Raw genomic sequence first — 18,698 nt, 5'->3', positions numbered from 1 at the left:
AGATAAACTCAAGCCCATTGCTGTAGAAACACAGTAGGGATTGCAATCTACCCTCTCACTGTTTAGATTCTTTGCTATCTCAGCTCTTGGGAAACTGCTGTTCTCACCATAATCATTAAACTTTTTCCATTTTGTGAAGCTGTCAGAAGCAGATACAGCAACCACTCCTCTTCTTGAATTGTGTATGCACCTGGCTGCATAACAGAGAGGAGCTTGGGGCAGTGTTAGAGAAAACAAAGACAGTGAAAAGAATTTCCAGAAAAGGACATCAGCAGAACCATAAGACCGGTGTTAGCTGCCATGTTTTTAAGGGCAACTAAGGAGTCACCTCCACTTCAGTTCACAGCTAAGATGAGTTCTTCTGCACAACAGTAAAATGCTTAACATGTATTTAAGAGAGAAGCTTTGATAGGTATCAAAGAAATCTGAGGGATCACTGGAAGCTACTAAAGCCAATTTACTATAGTAGACTGTGTGTGTTAGAATGGTTTATGGGTTGTATCACTTCAACCAAGAGTCTTATCTGTAAACACAAACACATACTCAAGCAAAGGATGTGGTATCCAGGCCAGGAAAATAAATCACGTACAAACTGTACTTTAAAAAGCAACAGATGTAAGACTAAAGCTGACCAGAAGCCTGTCATCAGATTAGAGGTAGATTCAAGCAGAAATGGAATAACGTTCAGGTAAGGAGTCACAAGAAGATATACAGCATAAAAACAAAGTACAGTGTTAATTAAAAGTGCTGATGCAAAGTTTCAGAAAATTTTCAGGAAATTTTCTGGACCAACAACAGCATAGTGAGAAAACAGTAGGACTAAGTTCATGTGTGTAAAAGAGAGGGAAGCCTGGGGGACAGCATAGGTATGGAAACTATTTTATGGAGGATTTAGAGGGTACAGAGGGAAAGGCTAGAATGACGGGAACACACTTGGGGAAAAGAGAACAAATGCAGGAGAAGACAAAGCAGGAGAGAATGCCTCAGTGAAACGCACAAGCATTATTATCCTGCACTGGACTTAAGTTCCTTCTGTTTTAATATCCTGTTTGCAACAGCTGCTAGCTTAAGATGGCCTAGAAAAAAAAAAAAAGTTGTAAGAAATCTAATGTAGACAGCAGTGGTATTATCAAGTCTTATCATCATGTCTCAATCCAAAGCCTAAAAATGAGAGAGAGTCTAAGCCTGAAACACATAAGAGCAGAAAATCAGGAGGAGAGAGTACAGAAAGCTAATCAAAGCAAGAGATCTGAAATAAAAAAATGGTGGGAAGGGCGTGAGAAACCTCTGTAGGGTTCTCAGGAGAGAGAAAAAAAAAAAACACATCAGTGAATGAAGGAGGATGAACCAAGGGAGACACTTTTGCCCACTTTACACTGTCAACCACCCTGCAGGTAGGCTGATCCACACTTCAGTGTAGGGACTCATTCAGCAGTGTAGGTGGAGATGAGCAAATTACCAAAATAAGGAATATTTTCTGAGCTGTGAAAACCATGCCACATAACTCTGCTGTGTATTGACACGTGGAAATTCTACTTGCTGCATCTGTCCTTCCCCATATAAGTGAGAGATTTATTCATCACTGAGGCGGTTCTGCTAGTTGGCACTCCAGGCAGACATGAACCAGTAACTTCACGCTTCAACCAGCATGGAGTCCACACACTTCCCAGTGAGTGCATCTCCTCCTTCCAGTTACCAGCACTGGTGCCCGCCACTGCCTGCTTTCCCACGAGTGATGCAGAGGGATTGAACGCATGCAACATCAAACATGCTTGGTCATGCCCTTTCTTCAGAGGGGATCAAACTTCCACATTTTAACAATTAAAAGCTGGCTTTGGCTTTTGGTCGTAGAATTTATTTTGGAGGATATCAAGTTGTATGACTGTGGGAAAACAGTATTTGGCCTTGATGGGGAGTTTCTCACATACACACACACACACAAAAAAAAAAAGATCAATTCTTATTTATTTATTTACTGTAGGGAAGAGAAGTATAAAGCCAAAAGCCAGTAGATGGTTACTATAATGCCATATTACTTTTCTGGAAAACACCTGTTTCAATTAGCAAAACTATTTCTAGGACTGAAGGTCCTGCAATGACACACTTATGGTGGCATGCTACAGCACCAAACTTCTTTAATTACATTGCTATAACATAATAGAGTTTCTTGATTCTATCAAGTCTGCCCAAGACCACAGTTCTTAAAGCGTTTTCAAGTCTGAAAATACTTTATGCAGAGAAAAAAAAAAAAAGAAAAAAAGAACCAAAGAGCAACAAAACAAGATATATTGTAACATGAAGGGCAAAGGGGACAAAGCCCGATAATCTTGGTAAGACCTTGGAGCTAGGACTTCAAACTGGAACACACACCCCACCCCTTCTACAACAGCAGCAAAAACGAAAAAGTCCTCAAGCCAAAAAAAATGTGACCAGCAAGACAAAGCCCACAGAATACAGAATAGGAATACTCTTTGTTAAAAACAATAATGACAATAAAAAAAATGCTAAAGGGCACTGTCAAATTATAAAGGTATCTGCCATTATTATTAAGTACCTCAATCACTGTACTATAGAGCTAGTTGTGAATTGATCTTATAATCCTCAGAAATGGTAGAGAAGAACTGCTTCTTTGTCCAGAAGAAACAAAACCTTTGTCCATCATAACAAAACCTGAAGTGAGCGCTATTAGTGGCAAGACAAGCTTATGACAAGTCAAAGTATGGTCTCACTTGAATATGACAAATTGCCATATAACAAATGAATATCTACCATGTTCAGCCAGGCAAACAAAATCAGTCCCTATTCAGCATCCTACGATCCTGTCAATAGCAAGAGAACAGTACCACCGAAGTGAGGTAAGAAAAAGCACGTGAAAAAAAGATCACTTTGAAGAACTGACTGTTTTCCTTCTTCCACATGTTCTGTCAAATAAACATAGAGTATGTCTGAAAGTTTATTTAAGAAATTAGGTATGTAGAGTAATTTTGCTCCTTCCCCCCCCCCCCCCCCCCCCCTTTCCCTAGGAGGAAGAAAATACAAAAAAGAAAAAATGTTTAAAATGTTTTCCCTCCATTCCACTAGGATTCCTGGTAATAGAAGAGCTGCAGGCAAGTTCCAAGTCAGGCCAGGGTTTCCTCAGATCTTGCAGCTGCTGCAATAGCTAACATAAGGCTACATTTGGTGACAAGCAGTAAGGGCAGCAGGGGCCTCAAAGTTTGAGAGGTCCCATAAAGTAGCCAGGTCCTGAGGCAACTGGCTGATGCAGTTGATGTAGATGCCAAGCCACTCCCCATCATAGCTGAAAAGTCATGGCAGTCATACAAAATCTCTAGTGACTGGAAAAATGGAAACATCACTCCCATCTTTAAAAAGGGTAGAAAGAGAGACTTGGGGAACTACAGACCAGTGAGCCTTGCATCTGTGCCTGGGATGATCATGGAACAGATCCTACTGGAAGCAATGTCAAGGCACATGCAGGACAAGGAGGTGACCCGAGACAGCCAGCATGGCTTCAAGGGCAAATCATGCCACCAGTCTGATGGTCTTCTATGATGGAGTGACTGCATCAGTCAATCAGGGAACACTGACCGTTGTCATCTACCTGGACTTCTCTAAGGCCTTTGATGTAGTCCCACACAACACATTTCTCTCTAAATTGGAAAAGTACAGATTTGAAGTGTGGACTGTTTTGTGGATAAGAAATTGAGTGGATGATTGCAGCCAGAGAGTTGCGGTCGATGGGCCTATGTCCAGGTGGAGGCTTGTTGATGAGTGGTGTCCCTCAGGGGTCCAGCTAGGGACTAGTTCTGTTTAATATCTTTTTCAGTGACACAGCCAATGGGATCGAGAGCACCCTCAGCAAGTTTGCAGATGACACCAAGCTGAGTGGTGGAGTTGATATAACAGAAGGATGGGATGCCATCCAAAGAGACCTGGACAAGCTTGAGAAGTGGGCCTACGTGAACCTAATGAGGTTCAGCAAGTCCAAGCGCAAGGTTCTACACCCAGGTCAGGGCAATCCCAGACAGTAGGATCTCACTCATTGAGAGTAGCCCTCTCTGCACTGAGAGCAGTCACTGAAGAGGACTTGGGGATGAAAGGCTCAACACGAGCCAGCAGTGCGCACTTACAGCCCAGATCCTGGGCAGAGTCCAGCAGGTTGAGGGAGGTGGTTGTCCCCCTATGCTCTGCCCTCGTGAGGCCCCACTTAAGTGTTATATCCAGTACTCCTCATCTTTCTGGGGCCCCCAGTACAAGAAGGACATGGACCTATTAGGGTGGGTCCAGAGGAGGGCCACGAGGTTGATCAAGGGGATGGAGCATCTCTCCTGTGAAGAAAGGGAGAGACAGCTGGGGCTGTTCAGCATGAAGAGAAGGCTCCAGAGAAATCTCACTGCAGCCTTTCAGTACCTAAGGGAGGCTTACAAAAAAGATGGAGAGTGACTTTTTACACAGACAGATAGTGATAGCATGAGGGGGAATGGTTTTACTAAAAGAGGGTAGGTTTAGATTAGCTGTTAAGAGGAAATTATTTACTCAGAGGGTGATGAGGTACTGGCACAGGTTGCCCAGAGAAGCTGTGGATGCCCCATCCCTGGAAGTGTTCAAGACCAGGTTGCATGGGGCTCTGGGGAACCTGCTCTAGTGGGAGGTGCCCCTGACCATGACAGGGGTGTTGGAACCAGGTGATCTTTAAGGCTGCTTTCAAACCAAGCCATCCTCCAATTCTATGATATGCTTCATTAAAGCCTTTTCCAAGGGGGTGAGATCAGTAGAATATTCATGCTGACAACTTATCAATAAAACATCTTGTGGAAAAATATATATATACTGTCTGATGGGAAAAAAAAAAAATCAAAGCAATATTGTTTCACCAGCTCTTTAAACACAGTGAGACTTCTAGAAGATTATAGAACTTCAGCTGCTTAGGAGCTTTGCTTCTTGATCACTGATGTGTTTCTTCAATATATTCCAGGTTGGAACATATCTTTTACAACCATTATGTAAAAATGCCCATCTCCACTAAAAATATGTATCTTTGAAGAAAAAAATAAACCTATAGATTTTAATTCTCTCTGCCCACTTTTTATAGATAGGGGAATTTGTTGGGAGCCTCTCACTTATTCTGCTGTTTTGCTAATGGCCAGGGAATTTCATATACTCCAAACATCCACATTTGGGCAACAGGGAAAAAAACAGCCATAGAAAAGCTAATTAGCATATATGTGCAGCTTACTGGCCCTTCCAGTCATAGCTGTTTTTCAGTTATCAGAAATCTATTAAAATTATTAACATTCTAAGATGGTCCGGCACTTGGCTTGAATGCTTAAGAGGACCAAAGGAATTGTAAATTGATACTTGCTTTAAAGAATCACTTCTGACAAAAATAAATAAATAAATAAAAAGTTATCTGGTATTCAAAGCCTTTGCTTTCAGAGTTTCAGTTCTTGTCATAACCTGTTTCTTTATAGGGTAAAAAAGATACAGGGTGATTTAGGCAAAGAGTAAAGGGATAGTAGCCTTCAAACTTATTTTTTGAATTAACTGTAAGCAGTTGAAAGTTGTCATTTCCTAGTGGGTGCTTAGTCTCCTGTGTGAAAATAAAGGCGGACCTGATTCTATTAAATATACATATATGTATGTGTGTGTGTATATATATACACACACACACACATATATACAGCTGAAGGAGGAATTACTTTCCTCCTTAAGAGGGGCTGGTTCTTGAGAGGGTAGTGCAATCTCATAGTCCTATCATCTTGACAAACCAAAGTTGTAATATCAACTAGCAATCAACTCTTCTTCACTGATGAATCACCATTATTTAAAGGAAAACCTAAAAGAAGATGAAAAGCAGTACACCTCAATCCCACTGCTGAAGCTGGAAGGAGGTCTTTAAAGTGTATTTTTGAATACCAGTGGAAAGAGAAGAAAAGAGCAATAAAATCTGAGCGGCTTATTAGACTATTATTAGTTTAAACAGTAGCTTGCAACAAGATTAGGGGAAAGAGAAGAGAGTACAAATAAAAACAAGTTCATACAGCATGCATCTTTTTTCATTCAGCCCAAAGTTATTTCCTCTTGGCACATGTTAAGTGCATGTGCTCCATACACAAACCACATGATAAAAGGAGCAAAGATGTACTGAATCTATATTACTGAGACAAACACCAAGTGAGGGAATTCTGTGGTGGTTAGACAATAAGGTTAAGAAAATATATTTCTTAGGATTCCCAAACAAAGAAATCAAAAAATAACTACGTTACTTTTCTTTTCTGGTTAACCTCAAGTAGAAATGAAGGGTTTACTTTCATTTTTTTTATGGATTGAGACATGTTATTTTAAAGCATGTTTATTTAACGGATAAGCTCTTTACAGCACAGCATGTATTTAAAATATCACTAAACACAGCTTCTAAAATTGTCAAACGATTTTTTTTTATTCTTATTTTTTTTTTGCTGAGACAGCACAATCTTAAATTCATGTTACTTCATAGAGGTATAGAAGAATGAGATTTACCCTAGAGCAGATGATCTTAGCTGTACACGGAACATCAATTAAGTCAAGTTTACAACTGTACGTTATTCCTACAAAAAAAAAAGCCTAGGAAACTATACTTTATGTAGGTGAGTGGCAAGGCAGCCAATATGTATAACTTCAAACCTGAAACTGGCATTGGGTCAGTTTTTTCCATCTTACTCTTATCCTGTTTTCCTAATAAATATCAACAAGGCCCTACATTCCAAAATTGTTAAAATATGGCACAAATACATCAGCTAGCTGTTGTCTCATGCCAGTGCCATGCTACATATATGCATGAGAGAGTACGAAGAGATGGCTGCATGAAGCTGTAAATATAAGCATTCTTCCATGTCCAGCCAGTGGATGTGGTGACCACATCCCTGATCCATCAGTGGAGGAGTCTTAGGTCAAGGACTGCTGTCTGGTTTATGCAAAATAAGCTATGCTAAATCACCCCACCCATTTAAACTGCATGAAGCAACCCAGTTAAGTTTGCCTGAAATAAAACAAGAGGGTGATACTGTAGACAGACAGGCAGGGGTTGCAATCTGAGAGAAAAGACACGGCCAAGCAGTTCAGATGCTCCCTTAAGGTCTACCTGACAGAAAGGGTCTGTCTACAGCACAGATCTCCAGTTGAGTGTGCAAATTTTGGCAGGTTGGACAATTTCAAAGTTCCACATGATGGAGGTGGGGACAACACAGCACACAACTATAACTACTTTTACAGTTTCTTTTGTTTGTTTGTTGTTGTTGTTTTTGTTTTTAAATCTGTAATAAAATATCACCTCCATCTGCTATAGTTTCTCTAAAGTGGGTGGCTATGTGCTTTGAAACCTATGGAAATACTTAGACAAACTTTAGTCTACGCAACTGGTTTTCTTTGGTTTTGTATGAGTATACAAACATACAAACATTTTATAAACAGCCATTTTATTTTCCTAAACACTATTTGCCTATGATTTACTCCTCAATGTCCCTACTCACAAAAATGTGGTTTCCACAACCATCTCTAACTATTTAGGTTAAACTATATTAAAAAGGCATGTTTTTCCAATAAAAAGTAAGAAAAACTTGGTTATGAATAAACCCTAATATGCTTTACAAAGTTGATATTTCATATCTCTGTGCACATGAAAGCATATCCAGATAAAAAAATAATAAAAATAAAAATTGTAAGGCTTGATCTTTAAAGATTAGCTTATTTTAGGCCTTTTTTTCTGTCAAAACTTTTATTACAAACATAAGTATACTTATTCACACATTTTAAACATATAAACATATGCACAGACCAATAATCTTGCACGCTTGGTCTCTGTATGTCCATTCTATCACCTGCATTGTTTCCCTGCACCCAAACCTACAAGTTGCACAGGATTTGCAACCTCTTGCCTCTAATATCTTTATGGGATTTGTTAGCATAGCTGATGAATCTTTAGCACGTACATGTAAAATATACAGGCAGAACTAAGGGAAAAAAAGAATGTCAGACTAGCACACTTGAACATCTAGAGGCAGACTCCTCCTTGAAGAGAAAGGGACTTAGGAGGGACTATGCATCACCACAGATACCCCCAACTACATAACACACTGGACTGCAAACTATGGGGCTGATCCTCTCAATCCATCCCTGTTTTTATTAGACATCTGCTTTTATATAAATCTAATCACCGCAAAAGCCCTGACCATCTTTAATTAATAAGAAAAGGAAATTTCCAGCTTCCAAGTAAAACACAAAATGCCTTCTTCCAGTCTAGGAAAGCCCTAGGGCAGCAAATTTTAGAGTTGAAACAATTTTAATTCTAGAATAGGCTTTCTTAGTTGTTAAAGTTTCTGGGAGGAAGAAAAGGTACATTATGCATTCATAACATGAATCATGCAGATAAACAAATTACACTGATTATTACCACTATGTATGAGAAACAGATGCAATGGAAGAGGGTTTTGGGTCATGACAAAAATAATTTGGATGTGCATATGCAAGTTTTCTTTCCTCTTTAACCAGCAAATTACGTACTTGAGTAGAGGTTCTCAACTGGTATGTGAAATTCTTGCCATTTTATATCACAAGATATATCACAGACTTTCAGCTAAAAATATCTAGCTGAGAAAATTAATGATAGAAATAGTATGTGCCTTTCCACAGAAGGTAGCTTGACAGGACTATCACCTAAGTAAGTGTTTTTTGATGGGCAGTGCAGAAAGAAAGCAAGCTTTTGGAAGAGATATAGTCCCTTTCCATATTTCACCATGACAATTCTTGTGGACTAATTTATCTTTTTATTAGTATTTTGCAGCTGTTCATCATACACTACAGCAGATTCTCACTCCATTAGTCTTATTTAATAGTTTATACTCCATCTACCATGCCTCTCAAAGGAAGTCAAATCAAACACAGCATACCAGAAGTACAAAAAATGGCCTTAGTCAGGTATAAGTAAAAGAGTTGGTATCTCTGTAAAGTTAGTACTGGAGTTCACAATCTTTAAAGTATCTATCACCTAATAACAACAGTGCTCAGCCTTGGCTGATGTTCAGCATCCCACACAGAATTTAGCTCTGGTCAATCTAATATTATTATAAGATGACTTCACAGAATAGGGTGACAATGTAGCAGTCAAATGAAAGGTTTCCTAGTGGTTAAGAATTGATTCCAGGATGCTGTATTGGTCCAGAAGCACTAATAATGTCAACAGATAGAAAGAGTATTTTCCGACATGCATTCATGAAGTCAGTAAATGCAGCAGGAAGAATACAGAACACAAGAGGGCTGTTTCAGTCCTGTCAACTCCTACTATAGGTTTCATTCACAGAGCAGTTCTTCTCACACACACACACGTCTATTTCTTATCTTGATACCCCCAGGAAGTCCATTCCTAATATCTAATATATTGCTTCAAAAGAAACCTCTCTTACTCATATTTTCCCTTGGTGTCTCATCTTTGGTTTTGCTAAACTAGCAACCCTGCAATTACTAGTCAACTGCTGCGTGCCCACAATAGCTACGTTACCTAGGCATCACATACTGTATAATGCATTGAACACACATTTCCACATATCATTTCAAACATTTACTGACGGCTCCCTACAGATTATTTTGGTGATTATGAGCTACAGCTTATCAGACTTTTTCAAGTGAATGAAAACTTTTTCAAGATATGCCAGTTCATAAAAGCTAAAATATATCATGGATACATACTGATTAATATTTTTACAATAAAGGTCAAAAGAGAGTCTGGCCTTGAAAATCTTACCAAATCTCCTATTAACAATATGAAAATAAATATTTTTACATAGCTGCATTTCCCACATTTATTTACATCAAAACTAAATTATTCAGTACACTCACAGTGACGCTGTCTTTGGCTGCATCAGAAGATGCCACAAATAAGATAGGAGATCTCTGTCGCCAGCCAGCTTTCGCACAGATAACTTAAAAATAGAAGGACATCACTAGAAATTAAATATGATGGTGAATAATAACAATCTAAAAAGCAGGAAGAGACTAGATTCAAGCTACTCTCCTGTATGCTGGCTGAAATTTATGGACAGAATCAGGCTCACATCAAAGCATTTTTATTAAACTTCTAACACGTAACTCTAGTAATGAGTCTAAATTATTTGCTTTTATACACAACAAATGTACATGAAACAATCCTTCAGTTTGTGAAATAAAGCAGCCGAGTGATGGATTTTTAAACATGCTTCTTTAATTTACAACTTTGTTTGTTTGTTATGATAAAATTTCATTTAATTTTTTCAAATCTAATTTACACATACTACATGAATACTAAGAAAGTCCACATATGTCAGACTAAGTCATACTACTTAGTCCACCAATAAATGAGAGATAAAGGTCCCTCCTTCACTCACCATAGACTGATGGTTTACAATCCTCATGTAAAAAATATGACCAATTTAGTTCACTCTCCAATATATTGGAGAAAAGGACAGCTGACCATTTTCTTATCAAACTGTTAAAATGCCAGAGCAACATAAATGCTTTCTGTGCAAAACATGTTATTTTCTATAGCCTTATAGAAGAAATGGAAATATTTTTTTTTCCCAATTAGAATTAAATAAATCCTAATTCATTGAAATAAACATAAAAAATGCACACACACTTTCTTAGTGAAACAGAAGGAATGCAACAGGTAATGTAATACATCCAAATCTCCACGTTCTTCCAACTAAAAAGTGTTTGGAATTTTGTTTTAAATTGCAACACTAATGGAAAAAAACTCAGTTCTAATTAAAAAAAAACAACAGAGAAGTTATTTTTTTTTAATAGACAGTGTCCTCCAAGTGTTTTTTGTTTTGTTCCAACTATTCCTCAGCAGTCCATCCCAACACACAGCAAGACAACCGCATGTATTAAGAGGCTGGCTTGGCTAAGCTGGGGGCTCGTGATGGAGCTCCAATGCAAAAAGGCAGTACGTATGAGGTGGAAACAGGGACAAAGTGACCAAGGAGGAATTTAGAAACACTACACAGGCACTTAAGAATCATTTCAGGTTAACCAAAATTCAAAGGGAGTTCAGACTTGCAAGGAATGTCAAGGGCAACAAAAAGAGCTTCTACTGCTACAATAATAACCAAAGGTCAAACACGGAAAATACAAGTCTGTTGCTGAACTGGGCAGGTGATCAGTGCCAGCAGACACAGATGAAGCCGAGGTGCTCTATACTTCTGTTTCAGTCATCACCAGTGAGGTCTCACTGGCCACTGTATTTAACTATTCACTATAGTTAACTATAATATAGTGTATTTCACTATCTCGAAGGAGTTCAAGAACTACCAGTGGTGGATACAGCCTGAGTAAGGGACAACTTGCAAGATCTCAGCCCATATAAATCCAGGGGATCAGACAAGCTGCATCCATGGACAATGAGATAACTGGGCACTCTTCATCTGTGAAAAGTCACAGAGCAGAAGAAACATTCCCAGTGACTGCAGGGAAACAAATGTGGGAACTACAGGCCAGTTGGCCTCTCTTCGGTTCCTGTGAAAGTCACGCAGTTAATCCCCTTGGAACGCACTTTTATGGACACACGGAGGAGGTGGTGGCAACTGGGAACAGTCAGCATGACTTTCACAAAGTTAAGTCAATTCCTGACCAACATGATTGTTTTCTATAACAAAAGGACTAGTTTTGTTGACGAGGGGAGAGCAGTGGATTTCATCTATCTCAAGTCTTTCTGTCTCACTGCAAATTAGGATGTTATGGTCTGCCTCTACAAACAGGCAATTAGATGGATAAAAAGCCAAGTAGATGATCAGGCCCAAAGAATAAATGTTTCATGGGACTTACCCCACCATGAAGCCAGTGCAACTAGTGAAATATCACAAAGATTCACCCTGGCATCTGCTCTGTTTAACATCTTAATCAGTGGTGAAGAGGGGCCACCAGACTGCATGCTGTTAAGTTTGCAGATAACACCAAATTCATTGATAAGCTTGAGAGCAGGGCTGTCATCCAAAGGGACCTAGATGGGTTGGTGGAATGGGCCAAGAGTACTCTCAGGAAATTCAGCACGTACACATGCAGAGTCCTGTACCTGGAAAGGAACAACCCCACAGCACGGGCTGGGGACTGACTGCCTGGCTGGGGAGCAGCTCTGCTGAAAAGACACGGATGTCTTGGCAGACAGCAAACTGAACACAATCCAGCAGCATGCCTTTGTAGTAAAGAAGGCCAGCAGTATCCTGAGCTGTATTAACAGGAGCATAGCCTGCTCAGAGGAACAAGATCAAGGAAAGGGATTACGGAATCACCCTAGAAGCATCTAAAATATTGCATTCAGTGTTGGGGCTCCCAATACACAAAAGAGTGTTGATAGTAGAGCCAACAAGATGGCCAAGGAGCTGAACAACATGAGGTACCAGTAGATTCTTGGGGAAATGTGCTTTGTTCAGCCTAGAGAAGAGAATGCTTTTAGGGTGAACTCATTGCAGCTTCCAACACCTAAAAGGTGATTATCAGGAAGATGGAACACAAATCTTGACAGTGGTGCACAGTGGATGATGTCCTGTTTCAGCTGGGATAGAGTTAATTTTCTTCAGTGTGGCTGGTATGGTGCCACATTTTGGATTTAGGAGAAAAATACCGTTGATAGTACACTGACATTTTAGATGTCACAGAGCATTGCTTACACTAAGTCATTTGCTTACACTAACTCATCAGCTTCTCATGCTGCCCTGGCAGTGAGGAGAGTAGGGGTACACAAAAAGCTAGGAGGGAGAGAAACAGGACAGGTGACCCAGACTGGCCAAAGACTGTCCCATACTATATGGCATCATGCTGAACAATAAAACAGAAGGGAAGTTGGCCTGTGGGTGGCTGCTGCTACGCAGCGGCTGGTTGAGCATCGGTTAGCAGGTACTAAGCAATTGGATTGTGCATCACTTGCTTTTGTGTATTCTTTTATTATTATTTTCCCTTCATTTTTCTGTCCTATTGAACTGTCTTTATCTCTGCCCACAAGGAGGGGTTGAATAGGAGGGGGGGAATAAGCAGGGAGGAATAATAAGCAGGGGGGGAATAAGGAGGGGAGAGAATAAGCAAATGACTGTGTGTTACTTAGCTGCCTGCTGGGTTAAACCACAACAAGGAGAAGAGACAATAGGCTTAAGCTGAAATAAGAGAGGTTCACACTAGATATATGGAAATAAGTTACCACTATGAGGGCAGCCAGGCTCTACATAAGACTGCCCAGTGAGGTTGTACAGTCCATGCCCTAGCAGGTTTTCAGGGCCAGGCTGGATGAAGCCCTTAGCAGTCTTGTCTGACCTCATAGCTAGCTCTGCTTCGAACAAGAGGCTGACCTCCTGACTTCCCCTTCCAACCTGAACTATACCATGACCCTAACTTTACTTGAATCACAGAGGAAAATGAGTCATCCACCTTCAACTGAAATATGTAGCACAAAGTTGTGAACAAACTTTGCGAACTTAGTTGTATTCAAGCTATATGGAATACAGGCCAGTTAATTTCATAACAGCATTGAATACATTTTTGTTTCATACCATGACACATTACAAACTGAAGTTTTCGGGGATGAAGAGATTACACAACTACTTCTGATAGGTTTTTTTGTTTGTTTGTTTTTTAGAAAGGAGAAAGTACTACTTTCCTCTTACTCTTTACCTTTGTACACAATCACTGGGTGTTCAGCTCTGTGGCAGTGGATATCTTCTGCTGCTGGCTCCAGTATTCCTAATACCCCAAATCCTACCAACAGCACTGTAAGGAGGCAGCTTCCTTTCATGGTGGTCATGCTGTCCTCCACAGCAATCAGTTCTTTCAACCGGCCACTCTCCTTGCACTCATGTGGGAAAAGCACCTGGAAAATTCAAAGAAATTTACTCAAGCACATGAGCAAATGCCACAGAAAAGTTAGGCAATTCTTGATGTTTAAAACAATGACAACAAAATCCTTTTCTGTCTGTTTAGGTTTTGACTTGATAGTACACAAACAGCTGCTCCTACAAATACTTTATAAAGTTATCATCAGTTACACAGTTCAGGAATATTTTTTTCTTTTATCATCCAGAAGCATTCAAAAACTGTTACTCATTCCCTCCCGCACTATCCCCCATCATTTTTTGAGACTGATGACAAGGTTGCTTACTGCAGATTCAAATGCCGAAGACCTCTTTCTTATAAAATCTAGACACCAATCACCAAAGTCAATGACTTTCATTCATGACCAGAATAAACTTGAAGTCTCATTTCCCCATTTATTTTTTTTTTTTGAAATGGCCGATAACCAGACAATTTTTTTTTTATTTTTTCTAGCAACACAATACTCATGGTGTCAATATTACTGGAGAACCAACCCAATTCGTTCAGCTTTATCACATCAAACATTCCAAGCGCTAACAACCTAATGGTGCAACTCAAAACACTTTTGCCACTGGCAGCTATACTGGAGTCCAACAAGCTTGCTTGTTGATAGCACACACTCATGAGACATCATTGCCTTTTAGGGAAAGAAGACTGGAGATTCAAGACAGCTGCGTTACAGCAGAAATGTCACTCTGCAAATTAATGGAGCCATTCAGGAAAAAATAATCAACAATATTGACTTCTAATACATTTTATCTCACTGAATTGCAGTGTGTTGTTTAATAAGGTGGAAACTTTCTATTTGTGTAAACACCATAAATGCTTGAAACAAAGGGCTTTTAATTAATAGATGCCCCATAGCAAGACCAGTGTTTTAAAAGCTATGCTCAGAAAGCAGAATGGGTAGTAAACACTGTTTCCTAACATGCTGTAGCACCAGCCATCTTCCGATGAACTTCTCTACTCTTAGTACTTTATTTTTACTGCCTTTAGAAGCCTTCCAGCTATGACCTGGACACATCTAATCTTCATTAATTTAAAATAAAATAAATAGACCACAGACACAATACATCTAAGCAGTACATAAATTTAATAGTCGATTTTAGCTTCTCTGCTAAATTTGCTTATGTTTCAGAGAAAAAAAAAAAAGGTGAGAGGGATGCTTCTAGCCAGTAAAATTCATATTCCTACCTTCCTAAGTAATATATCTTATGATGCTATATTCCAATATTAATCTGTCCCTATAAATTGCCTGTGGCTCACAGTAGGTGTCATCTGCTCATAGATATTCTGCGTTCACATATAAAGGGGCATAAAGCTCCTGTTCCAATGTTTCAGTAGTTTTGCAAGGATGACATTTCAAACATTATGCACCACTCATATCCAAATTCATACAGTTTATGCGAGTTATATCATAGCTAATGGATATTACTAACTTATAGATAGCACAAGTATATTACTACCAGGTGGTTCTAATTCAAGTTTTCATAAGATTATGTATGTGTATTTAGGAAGCAAAGTGAAGGACAGATATCACATCACAGACCCAAAACTGTTTTTCTTGCTCGTGGTACCAGCAGAACTATTCCAACACCTAGGCATGTAGTACTTTTGTATTAAAGAAAGAAATTTTATTTTCTTTAACTTGTAAAGTCTCAGAAATACCCATAAATATGTGAATATAATGGAAATAAATTAAACAAGAACAAAATGAAACATTTCTACTGGAAGCTCAGCCTTCTCTGGCTCCCTGGCTGTCAATGTTGTTTACATGTATAGTTACACAGTAGAAGAATTTGGGGGCAAAAGATTTTTTTCCCTAACCTAGCTGCAAACTTTCTCTTGCTGTATGCATCTCACATTGTAAAAATGTAGACAGGAAACACTCCTTTCCCTTAATTAGAATATCCAAAAACAAGGTTAGACTTTGAAGGAGACAAAAGAAAAACAGCAAATGTATTTCTGATAATGTAACTCAGAGAAAAAGTTAGGTTTCTTTCTACCTCAACCACTACCTGTATAAGTTTATTAATCAAATGTATTAATTCATTAATTTTATTTTATTTAAAGAAATGCATTAGTTAATACATTTAAAGTAATTAATTCAAATCAAATACATTGTGGGTGACTTCAAGTAAAAGCTTACTTGCAACTACTCAGAAGAGAGTTTTCAGAGACCTGAATCAGACAAGAGAGCAGTAAACCAAGTTACCAGATGGAAAGCTCATCACAAGCTCTCTCACAAGAAAAGGACAAGCTAAGGCAGCTGAGCAACTGGGAGGAACAGGAACTCACTACCCACCCCATTATGCTACACTATGAAGAGATGGAGAAAGGAAAAGGATTCTAGAAACTGCACCTAATATACCGCTAGAGAAATTTAAAGAATAGTAAGAAATAAACAAACATACACTCTGGCATGCACTGACAGCATGAAAAGCCTTCAAATCAAGTGCTTTTTCACAGAATTTGCAGGGATTAGATTGTTCCCTGCTGCTCAGCCTCAAGTGAGAGCTTCCACATAACACAAGCTTCGTCTCTCTCTCTCCCTGAGATCCCACCTGCAGGAAAGAGTTGGCAGAGGCAGCACCTGAACTCAATACCTGTCACAGCTCTGAAACAATGCAACAGGTTCAAAAGCCCTGAAGCAGGCAAAGCACTAGCCCCTTCTCTTTACTAAAAGTGTGACTATTATGCCAAGAAGTGGTGCTTAGCCTAGGGCATAAGACAAACTCCAAGAGAACCCTAAAGACAAAAAATTCAGGTTAGTTTCCTTGATTTCTGTATAATCTCCATAGGCAAGTCTCTCTTAACAATGAAATACAACAGTCAAGTCAAAATTCTTCAGAACTGATCAAGAATACTGACCATCTTTATTAGCACATTAGACCTGTACTATCTGCACATTTTTTCCTAGCATGGATTTTTACATCAGACTTTAAACAAATTATATTTACAAGTCCATAAAATAATCCAAGGATTAAAAAAAAAAATCACATCAGAAAATTTATTATAATTCAATATATTAATTTATTTCTATATTTAAAGGGTCTTGTGCACTTTCTCTGTCTCCCTCTTTCACTTTTTCGGACACAGTTTGCCTAGACAAAATGTAAAAATCAAATGAGGTCTATTGCATAAGGGTATTATTTTCTTTTATTTTTTTTTTTAGCAAAGTAGTATTTAGTTTATCCATCAGCAGCATTTGAGGAGGAAAAAAAACAGCTATTCAAAATCTGCTGTTTCAATTGAGCCAACAAAAAGATACGTACTGATAAAGAGAAAAAAAATGTGAATGCTAAGCACGCAAGGCCTGTAACTGCTGTGCTAGATACAAGCAGATTCATTAGAGACTATTGCCTCCAAACAGCAGCCATACATTCAAAATCCAACAATCAGGATCCCAATATTTCTAGATCAGTTAAAAACACCATGTTTGAATTAAAATTTACCTCTGAATTATAAACTATGCTTTCTTTTATTTGACTCATAAGCTGATGTATAAAAAACAGAGTTGCCATGCAAACTGCAGCTGTCCAGCGTCAACGATGCTTTCAAATAATTATCTTTGTTGATTCTGCGTCAGTTTAACAGCAATTTCGGTGCACGACAAAGTGAACTTACGTCAATACGAGTATGTAAACAAACAAGTTTGGTGTGGTGAAAAGATGCTAGTTTCAGGACTGGGTCTGTGTACATGCACCCACAAGCAGGTCTAACATTTCTTTACATGCACACCAGTGCCCACTCTTGCAGACACTGCTCACGTACCTTGCTGCAGGCAATCCATTTCACTTTTCCTGTCTGCTTTACTCCACTTCTTAGATTGTAGAACAGAAAGTTTGATCGAATTTTACTCATACTAAATAACTGCTCTGGACAACATACACCTTGTAGATAAGTATCAACCAGAAGAAAAAAAAAAGTACTTACTTAATGACACAGACCGTATACTAATACACAGATTAATGCACTGCTACACTGGAATAGAATGATGAATTCAAACAAACATGTTCTCCTATATTATCAGTGTATGCACTTTAAAAACACCTAGCAATAATTATTTCATCTTCAATCATGTCAGTTTTACTAAAGATACCAAGTTTGTCTACTGTAGTGTTAGTGGTACCTTTTTGCAAGTCGTTTGAAGAGCCGAACATTTTCTTACTGCTACCAGGGGGAATTGCTTTTTTCTCTTTAGCAAGAAAAAGCCCCCACAGTTGTGCGCTGTTAGTAAACACACAGAAAAATCCTGAAATGGTATCAGCAGGCACATGGTCATAAAACTGGAATATGTGAACCCCCCTAGGATGTTGCTCAGTGCCCTTTTTTTTTTCCCCCCTGTAATGGCTCTTGATTTCATAAGCCAAATTCCCCAAATTCATATAAACCATTTGAGAAGGGAATATATATTTATTTATTTATTTTTAAAAAGGATTTATAACCTCATCTATCTAGCAAATGCATTTCAAAAAGGGAAAAGTAGAGGGTAAGAGCTATAGAGAGGATGATGGCTCCCTAAATCCAGAGCTTTCCAGCAAGACAATCTTACTCACCATACGTGGGGTAGCTACCAAACACATCTAACTAAATTCTCAGATGTCTGTGCTTTCAATTGCAAGTGCTGGCAACAGTGCTGGTGTCACCCAGAAGGGAGAAGAAATAGAGGCAGGCGGGGGGCACCAAGTGGGCCACATCAGTCTGGAACAACAGTGCTCCAGTCTCTTCCAGTGAGAAATGCCAGAATCTTTGCTACACAACATTCACATTTCACTTGTTCCACAAATGAACCGAGGCTTTTTTCTAATCATCCCTCTCCTAACAATACA

General features: G+C 38.9%; 1 protein-coding gene across 6 annotated transcripts in view; it reads right to left on the bottom strand.

Annotated features, from left to right (window-relative positions):
- SEMA5A (semaphorin 5A) overlaps window positions 1-18,698 on the bottom strand; it is a 332,344-nt gene that overhangs the window by 217,087 nt on the left and 96,559 nt on the right. For all 6 annotated transcript variants that reach the window (XM_040548220.1, XM_040548219.1, XM_040548221.1 and 3 more), the window contains exon 3: window positions 13,669-13,864. In XM_040548220.1, the coding sequence (XP_040404154.1) occupies window positions 13,669-13,798 (130 nt within the window). In that variant the 5' untranslated portion in view covers window positions 13,799-13,864. The remainder of the gene's footprint in view (window positions 1-13,668; window positions 13,865-18,698) is intronic.

This window comes from Cygnus olor, chromosome 2 (genome assembly GCF_009769625.2).
Source record: "Cygnus olor isolate bCygOlo1 chromosome 2, bCygOlo1.pri.v2, whole genome shotgun sequence".
Lineage (NCBI taxonomy): Eukaryota > Metazoa > Chordata > Aves > Anseriformes > Anatidae > Cygnus > Cygnus olor.
The sequence above is the reverse complement of the archived record's forward strand: the minus strand, read 5'-3'. Positions and strand labels throughout refer to the sequence as shown.